The sequence below is a fragment of the Lepisosteus platostomus genome, chromosome 2 (assembly GCF_059453375.1).
Source record: "Lepisosteus platostomus isolate fLepPlt1 chromosome 2, fLepPlt1.hap1, whole genome shotgun sequence".
NCBI classification, from domain to species: domain Eukaryota; kingdom Metazoa; phylum Chordata; class Actinopteri; order Semionotiformes; family Lepisosteidae; genus Lepisosteus; species Lepisosteus platostomus.
In genome coordinates this window covers 67589713-67599379 of record NC_142612.1, presented here as the reverse complement: position 1 = coordinate 67599379, position 9667 = coordinate 67589713, and the positions used below count along the sequence as shown (strand labels likewise).

Below are 9667 nucleotides of genomic sequence, written 5' to 3'. Positions count from 1 at the left end.
ACTCATATTAGGAAGTCTACAATGTATTTATATTAATTGTATTTATTAATTTATTATATTTGTTATTTTACTTATAATAACTTAATTTATTAACATAAATTAGGGAGCAAAACATTAGTGCAGTGATTAGCATTGCTGCCTCACAGCCCTGGGTTCAATTACGGACCTAACAACAGAATGCTTCATAAAAACAATGGAATTTTAAAAACCAGTACATGTAGTTAAAAGCAGAGTTTGAAACTCTTTATGGTTATGTGGTGTATCAGTATGCACCTTTAGAATAAAACAGTCTATAAAGTTTGGTTTATAAAGTTAGACAATTCTAAAGTTTTCAGCAATAATAAAAGTAATTGGATTATTATGTAATCCAAGCGACTAATGTGTAGTATAAGGAAGGTTTTATCTCAATGCGTTTGGAGTGTCAGGGTATTTCTTTTAACTAACTTCAGTATTTCAACCTGCAGTGCTGTCACTGACCACCAATTTGGATCTTACCTTAGTTGTGCTACCAGGAGCTCATAGATGGTTTGCAGTTTCTGAAGCAACTTTGTACAAAAAGCACCTCTCATACAATAATCATTCTATCAGGGTACCAAATTATAGAATTTCAACATGTTTCAAATACTGAAAGTGAAGAGAGCAGAATGATGAAAATGATTCAGAGATGGGGATTACTAGGAGGCCATGATTGGTAAGGGCCAATGGGAAATTTGGTCAGGACGCTGGGGTTACACCCCTAATCTTTTCGAGAAACACCCTAGGGTTTTTAATCACCACAGAGAGCCAGGACCTTGGTTTTACATCTCATCCATAGGACAGCGCCTATTTTACAGTATAGTGTCCCAATCACTATACTGGGGCATTAGGATCCACATAGACCACAGTTTTTTGTTGCACAGAAAAAGTGTCATACAGTACCAGATGATTAATCCACACTGCACTAGACTAACTAACTAACACTAGATTAATGACTCCTGCATCCACTCAGATGCACAGGCTGTGATTGATAAACACAGATCAATAAGGAAGTTAAATGATTTTACTAACTCCACCTACTTGGAGATGTGACAATACTATAATTCTTCACCATGAGCTATAACAGTATTTAACATATTCCAGGAATGTCTTTTAAGACCGACTTTTACTTCATGTGAGACACAATCCCTGCATGATTATGAGCTCAATCTTATCTATATAACTTTTCTACACTTTTAGGAAGATGCAGCAACTTGTGAAAAGTGTTTTTTCACAAGTGCTGTGAACTCATTGACAGCGCGCCCTGTTTGGCGTCTAAAAGCAGAACACAGCCAACTCTGCGAAAATAATCCAAAATTACAGACGACGAATTAAAAATACCAAGAGAAAGGTCGGGAATAAGACTACTGTCCCACCAGCTTCTACCAGACACGGCACAGTTTAATAACACTTCCTGTATCACACGCCATTCTTCTCTAAGCACAGAGCGTAATATACAGAATTTCATGCAATCGGGTTTGTCGGTTTAACCGATATTATTCATACCAGTAGAAGCTTTTTGGTATCTTATTCAATTAATTGATCTTCGTAACTCGATTTACTTAATGTAAATATAGCCCAACCCCCGTCCTCTTATAAAAAGGGGACATTAAATGAACTAAGCAAATAATAAAAAAGACCCGTCCCGCCACTGGAGCCATGGATACCGTGCGCGTGATTCCAGCTTTCAACTTTTTAAAACAAGTTGTGTGAGCGCGTCCGTTGCGACTCCTTTATTGGTGAGTATCGCTTGTTTTTTGCAATTGATGTGGTGAAGAGTAGGTTCTTGTAATGTGGATAAGTAGCCCTGTGTGGGCAGAATAACCAGACTGTGTACAGTACAGTATATACATATTTAAGGAGCTCCATTTCTTGTTATTTTGAAAAAGGACATTTAAACAAGATTCTTAGCACAGTTTACTTTATTAAAATCAGGTCTATTAAAATTAGAAACACTAAATGAAAGAACGAAAGAATACAGTCTACAATAAATGAAAGACACGGGAAGCAGATAGAGTTGCTAAACAGGTTCTTGATTCTTGTTTTTTTGGACAAGACTGGTAAGCTCTAAATCCAGTTAGTCACATTTTAAAGATTGCCAGCACCTGTAAACTATTAAACAATAATTCTGTTTTAGAAAACAATAAGAAGAAGGCCGAAGAATCCTTAGATTTTAACTCGTTTTAATTTAGTCCTTAATGATTAGAAATTATCAGAAAGAAAGTTTCAATTAATCTCAATAGACAATTTCAATAAGTGCAGTTATCAAACAACAAATGCATATAGGACAATGTAATAGCAGTCTGCTGTCACACAGCTTTCCTGTGTGAGAGTGCTGATGATTCACATTTCTTGACCACAATTGAGATGAAGAGCTTTCCTTTGTTCCTGAGGACCCTCAAGGCAGTCTCTGGGGTTCCCCTTACTGAAACCCCCGACACAAAACAACATGCCTGTGATGTGCCCAACAGTTACGGTATATATACAGTATAATAAAAACTCTCAGCAACACCCACTGTAGACTAGGCCATACGCTGGAAACCAAATGATTGATTTTTTACATGGTTAAATATATATACTGTATATTATCCATCCATTTTCTAACTGCTGTATCCAGTTGAGGTTTGCAGAGGAGTTGGAGTGGTATCAATCTGGATGGGACACCAGTCCATTGCAGGGCAGACACAGACACAGACATGCCCACACTCACACCAGGGCCAGTTTTCCCAGAACATACAGTAATTAAACTGCCAGTATTTCTTTGGACTGTGGGAGGAAACTGTAGTACCTGGAGGAATCCCACACAAACACAAGGAGAACATACATACTCCACACAGATAAGCACCCCAGGTCCAGAAGTGAACCCAGCTCCCCAGCACTGTGAGGCAGGAATACAAACCCCTGTGTCACTGTGCCACCCTAAATACTGTACATTATACTGTATATTAAATATTTACAAAAAATGTATCAAGTTCAGGAAAACAAATGACAGCTTTTTATTGTCCTGTTTTTGGTGACAGTTGTTTCTTAAATCAGGACAGTAACTGAAGTTTCTTTGGAGTTTAAAAAAAGAGTACTTTGTATGAGCTTTTTGTACAAAATTTTGTATAGGACTGTATTTACTAGTCCTGCCTCATACACTGTACACAGGTCATTGCTGTATTATTCTCAACAAACAGTGATAAATGCACTTTCTGTTCTCTTTATTATTGCTTATATTATTAGCTATGCATATTTTTAATTGTTGTATTTCAATAGATTGGTCAGTACATATCTTCTTTGGAAAACACCAGTTCTCATACCTCATCACGCTGTTTATTTGTTTTTAAGTCTAACATTATTTCCACTGGTTAACAGCTATAGAGGTACTTAACACTCTTACATTTCTATACATTTTCACCACTTCCAGTCCAAAATTCTCACACATTAATCTGGTCATCAGCTGCAAGTATTACAATGCTCAACTGCACAGGAAGATGTCTGCAATATGTGCAACAACAGCACTTACACCTTGTAGTCTGCTATTGTCAGATCTCATAAGCTTTGCAAGGATGACCTGGATAGTACAGGGATTGGTGACTTCAGAGGAAAGACAGGTCTCTGGTGTAAGAGGCATTGGTGGATCTGTAGGTACAGTAGCACTCTTCTCTTTGGATGAGATTACAAACCAATGTCTTAGTATGGTAACAAGGGACACTGTGCTGTGGGAGAAGCTGTCATTCTGATGAGACATCAAAGAGCTTATCTACTAGCTATCATTAAGGATCCCACAATAATATTAACAAGAGTAGCGGTGTTAACCCCAATGCCCAGGCAAAATTCCACTCTATTCAGTTTGATCTACTAAAATTCCTTCTTAATTCAGTTGGCATTAAGGTTCAGTTGAACAGAAATTTCTCACTTCTCTACCTGATCACTTGATTTCTGGGGATTTATCTGACAGATTGTATTTGACAGTTTGGTCAGGTCTCCTTCTCAAGTGATAATGTACAGTACTGTAGTTTTCTTATCTTGTTTCTATTTCAGTCGCAATGGGAGTCCAGCTTTCTTACCCACTAGTTCAAGAACCTGAAAGTTATGAGGATCCTGATTTTGATGAGGGTAATTAATTACATGTTTAATAAATACAGTATTATCTTAATTGCTTTTTCTCTTGTGTATTTGTTCACTGATAACTTATTCAGTATTTGACTGTGTCGTACGACTAATTATATTTAAGTAATGTGTTTTTTGTGTTCAGAATTGCCTGTTTTGCATTTGTTTCGCTAATCTTATATTTAGTAACATAGGCCTAGAAAATGTTACTATGAATTCATCTTTGAAAAGACATTTTCTCATTTTGGAGTACTTAATGTGTGCATGTCTCCATTACTTAGTATCTTACTTTTGCACATCCTGCAATATTAATTTTATTGATTTATATTTTTGGTCACTTTGAAGAATTAAGTCCCTGAAGTGAATTTGATATCTTTTGACATGTTGCAATTGGAGTAATTTCTGGTAAGCACTGGAATAAATAAGTGGAGATGACCGGAGTTGAAGGATAACCAGGTAGTTGTTACGTGTAAGTAGGAAGGTACACACAAAGTTTAGGACTTCGTGAAAAAGAGAAGCTGTGCTGTTTCAATTCAGCTTTGCAGCTCTGACATCTTGTGGCAAGGGATCATACCTGCAGTTTATATTTAATGGATTGACTAAATGCATCAGAGATATTCTTCTGATATTTTCAACATCAGAACATCAGAAAGTCCACCAGTTAGAGGAGTTCATTTTGTTTTATACTGTAGTTCTTTAGACCCATAACCAGCACTTGTTGTACAGTGAAAAAACAGGTCTGATGTTCTGCTGAAACCAACCCTGGCAAAGATCAATTTAGAGCAGCCAGTCAAATCTACCCTGTATATCTTTGGGAGGTGGGAAGAAACTATGCAAATATGGAGAGAATATGTAAACTCCACACAGACAAATACTGACTATGGAGCTGGGAGGCAGTATTTCTATCCAATATGGCACATGGGTTTGTATTTGAGAGTGAACTGATATAGTGCAAATTTAATCCATGATTTTTATGTAATATGTTTATTATGTGTTAGCATAATGTTAAACATGCTAAAAGTCTCAATATTGAGTAATATGTAATAAATAGTTTTTTCATGATACTGTACGTCCTCTCTGTTAACATTACAGTATATTTATACAACCAGACTCTACCTACTGTGTTCATTTGAATCTACCAAACCTTTATCCCCAGATTCTGCACAAACCGATTTTGCACTTCAAATACATAAGATCAACTTGGAATTCTGTGCTGAGATTGTTCATCACAGGATTCGCTCGGTAGCAGAACAATCCAAATTTGAAGGTGAATATATACGGTAAAGACTTGATAATCAAAAGAGATATATATAGAGACTCCATATATAATGTTATCTGCATCTAATTTTTTTGTATGAATGTGTCATGTGTTTAATGTGATAATAAATTATTTAAATAATGTTGGACATGTTCACATTTCCTTGATAAATTATTGACTGTAATGTATATACCTAATGCAAGTTTCATGGCTAAACATACAGTAACAGCTTCTGTTCTTTCTGTGAATTTTTAAAGGAAAAGCTACAGTATGTCTCCATTAGGTGCATAATAACATCTTTCTGGAATTTCCCAGAAATCCTGGATGATTTTTGGATAGACATATTGTATGTTCTAATCCACATTTTCTTTCATAGAATTCGAGCTCAACTGGCAAACAAAGGTTGTTGAACTCCAAAAGCAGTACCCAGATTGGTCAAACGAGGACATCTTGAATCTTAAGTTGTTGTTTCAAATGTTTGATAGCAACTGTGACTGCGTGTTGGACTTCCATGAAATGTGAGTTGACAACATTGTGTGTGCCTCTCTTATTGCCATTGCACTTGTGTAGTGGTCATTTTTTTACTGAATAGCTGACTTGATACTTGATATAGACTTTATATTGATTACTTTAAGCAATAACTTCGTTTTTGCTCTTGTAGTACATCATGGTTTCCACATGATGGCAGCTGCATAAGAGCACTAGCCTCTCCTCCCAGCTGTGTATTAAATGTATCACTCAAGCTGACTAAAACAGTGTAACTAGTCCTGTTTTTTCTCACCATTAGTTTAGGTCAAATATAATTTGGTTTTGGTTAAACAAAAAGTATCACAACTTGAGTATACTAAGCAATATTTTAGAATAAACCCTTCAGAATCCCAGAACTTGACTAACATTTTTGTACCTTTGCAGTGACAAAGCCCTGAATGAAGTTCATGATGCATCCAGTGAAGAAGAACGCAGAATGCTATTTGAAGAATGTGCCAAGGAAGAATATGGCTCACTAAATTTTGAGGAATTTCTTCAGGTCAGTTCTAGGTTTAGCCAAGTAATATTACATTAAAACTTTGAGGATCTGAAACATTTGTAAATGTACAGTGACTCTGGTAACAATATAAATGTAATGCACTTAAAAATTCTGTAAAATTCCAGTAAACGTTTTTTCACTATGATTTTGGGAAGTGCATTGTTGTATCAACTTCTTGCAGCAAAGCAAGAAATAGTCCCAGCTTGGCATTGTGGAGAGCTGGCGAGTAGTAATTACCATTACAATGTTTGAATGCCATGCATTCTATATAAATCAGGACAGATCAGGCATGTCATTAGTTTTTCATGTTTTAGTGGTCTTTTCTTGACTTTTGGACCCCTACCAGAATCATAGATCTACAAAACACGTGTTCCTTCTCCGGGAAGACTTCCAAATCCTCTTCCTTTTCATCAACTCTTCATTAGTCACCACATACTAGAGCATTCAAGTTCACTCCGTGACACCCAGCCTCTCATACTGTACATCTCAGATCAACTCTTCAATAATCTGGCTCTTAGACCTGCATGCTCTGGAAAATGTCAACTCCACAAACTCCACATAACCCATTTAAAATATTCACTAAGACTGGTCACAAAGAATATTCACAAAGAATACTGGTACATTAAACTGAGTTTAACCGTTAATACCTAGTTTTCAATCTTCACTTCTTTAAATTACACATTACACAGAGTAAATTACACAGAGTCCATTGCAACTCTATTTCCTCATGTGGAATTTCACTCCATTTGAGTCCTAATTACTCATTCAAAGCAGCTACAATATGTTTGATGAAAAGATTCTTTCAGTTAGCCACTCTGCAAAATTCTTCCTCGCAAAATTGCTCAAGCTGGGTCAGGTTAGATGGATAGCAAGTTTGAGGTCTTGTCACAGATATTTGATGGGATTAAGGGATTAAGGTCAGGATGCTGACTGGGCCTCTCAAGGCTCTTGCAGTGTACTTTGGGTCATTGTCCTGTTGAAAGACAAACTTCCTCTCCAGTTCGAGCTTTTTAGCAGAGGGTAGCAGGTTTTTGTCCAGGATTTGTCTGCAGTGTGCACCATTCATCTTCCCATGGATCCTGACAAGGATGCTAGTCCATGCTCCTCAAAAGCACCCCCTTAACATGATACTTCCACCGCCATACTTCACACTGGGGAAGGTGTGACCTGGCTGGTGTGCGGTGTTTGATTTGCACCATACATACTGCTAAGCATTCATGCCAAAAAGTTCCACTCTATTCTTGTCAGACCACAAGACTTTCTGCCACATCACTGCAGTATCTTCTAGATTTTTTACAAACTCTTTGCGGGCAAAGATAATATTTTTCCAGCCAGGACTTCCTTGCAGCATTCCCATAAAGGTCCTTTTTGTGGAACACCTTGGGAACTGTTGACCCATGTACAGTACATTATCTTCCATTGCAGTCACTGTCTTCTGTACCTGCTCTGATAAGTGCCCTTCTTGTCTGGCACCTAAGTTTAGGGGGGCGGCCTGATTTAAGCAGCATGGCTATAGTTTCATACTTCTGTACAATGAATTGCACTGATCCCCAACGGATGTTCAGTGCCTTGGCTATCTTCTTGTACCCTTCCCCAGATTTGTGCCTCTCTATAATCATATCTCTGACTTATTTAGAATGCTCTTTCATTTTAATTTTAATTTTAAGTGCTTTTTTGGGGGGAAAGTCTTAACCAAGCTGTAGAACCTCACAGAGAGAGGTATATTTATATTTACAAAAGAATTGTCAACAGGTGATCCACAAATTTCTTACACACGTGGAGTCAATCAACAAATTGTATGACCTTTGAGGTAATTTATTGCACCTGTGCAAATTTGAGCTTGCAATTACAAGGGGTATAAATACTTTTTAAATGTAATCATTTCTGTTTTTAATTTTTAGTAAATTAATGAAAGATTTTGGAACATTTATTTTGTGTTAACATGGTACTCAATAATTTCTGGATCAATTTCAAAAAGCTTACTTCAATCTATTTAAAATTTAGAACCTGTGGCAACAAAACATGAAAAATATGTTACTGAATACTTTGTCAAGGCACTGTATAAATGAACTAACTGTTTATGATTTGATTATTCCAGCAATCTAAAGTTACTTGAAAGATATGTAGGAGCATTTTATTAAGAGTTTGGTTTTGCCTGTTTTAAATTTTTGCTTCACTGAAGTTTCTAGTTTTATTTTTCCCCTAAAAAATCTTGAATTAATCTACAGATCTTGAAACACATATGCACAAAATTTCAATTAACTCTTTGTTTTCTGTGTGTAATGCTATATGTGGTCAAATTCAACAAACCATGCACATTGCATTTTAAGAAGGTGGCTCTGTGTAAATAAATCAATAACATAATTCTTACTCTGTTAATTCCACAGCTAATGTATACATTGAGACAGCGGACAGGACCTAGTAGAATGCCTGCTAACTTGATTAGTAATGATGCAGGCACTGGGGAGATGATCAGCATTGTGAGGAGAATCGACACTTTTCAGCAGATGTGCTATGGTGTCTTTTAAGTCACAAATGTCTGCAGAAACACAGTCTGTTTCATAATTCACAATGTAAATGCGTTGTTTTACTGTAAGTTTTTGAGTTAAGAATAAAAAAAATGTTTACTGTGTAAATCCCATGACTTAATGTTTCTGGTAAATCAGTTATACATAAATACTGGCACTTTCCAATCCATTCCATTGCCGCTCGTCAGCAAAACACACTCCTTAGTTACATAACTCAGTTAACATTAAGACAAACATTCACAGAACTGATTGTGCCAGCAGCCTGCAGTGGCATGAATTGAGAATATCTGGCATTCGAAGAAAAGGAGTGCTGCAAGCTACTGTATGTCATTTTCACGATTTCCACTAGGTGTCACTTCAAGACTGGTATGAAAATATTGCATATGACAAGTGACAGTATTGCAAGTCTTTTTGTTAGATGTACAAAATTTATATTTTCTCTTTTTTACTTGTTTAATTGTTTCAAGAAAATAGTTAACCATTAAACTAGGTTTTATGATTTTAAGAAATGGAGAGCTTTGCCACTATTTTACAGGGTTTGGTGAGCATTATAGAAATAATGTATATTCATGCTTACATTCATTCATTTTCTAACCACTTTATCTAATACAAGGTTGCGGGAGAATGAGAGCCTTTCCCAGCAAACTGTGGAAATATACTGCCCCAAAAATTAGACTGTGTGACAAATATGACAAATTTATAAACAAGGTTGATCACACAGTTGATGTTCCACATATTGAATTT

At 36.4% G+C, this 9667-nt stretch overlaps 1 protein-coding gene across 2 annotated transcripts; it reads left to right on the top strand.

Moving 5' to 3' along the window:
- The first annotated feature begins 1133 nt into the window (after positions 1-1133).
- Positions 1134-9031, top strand: LOC148676881 (uncharacterized). 2 transcript variants are annotated; one of them, XM_088614912.1, is made up of 6 exons: positions 1134-1754; positions 4042-4116; positions 5267-5377; positions 5745-5886; positions 6281-6395; positions 8783-9031. In XM_088614912.1, the coding sequence occupies exons 2-6, from the start codon at positions 4047-4049 to the stop codon at positions 8921-8923; spliced, it is 579 nt and encodes a 192-aa protein (XP_088471038.1). In that variant the 5' UTR covers positions 1134-1754; positions 4042-4046; the 3' UTR covers positions 8924-9031. The 2 variants fall into 2 exon arrangements, with proteins under 2 accessions (XP_088471038.1, XP_088471030.1); XM_088614904.1 differs by lacking the exon at positions 1134-1754 and adding an exon at positions 3496-3645.
- The last annotated feature ends 636 nt before the right edge of the window (positions 9032-9667 follow it).

What these genes read in the sequence shown, in the direction of transcription:
- LOC148676881 (XM_088614904.1), top strand. Translation starts at nt 3,567, where the DNA reads ATGACCTGGATAGTACAGGGATTGGTGACTTCAGAGGAAAGACAGGTC. An exon ending in GTGTTGGACTTCCATGAAAT is followed by an intron (nt 5,887 to 6,280) that starts GTGAGTTGACAA and finishes GTACCTTTGCAG; the next exon opens with TGACAAAGCCCTGAATGAAG. An exon ending in ATTTTGAGGAATTTCTTCAG is followed by an intron (nt 6,396 to 8,782) that starts GTCAGTTCTAGG and finishes TTAATTCCACAG; the next exon opens with CTAATGTATACATTGAGACA.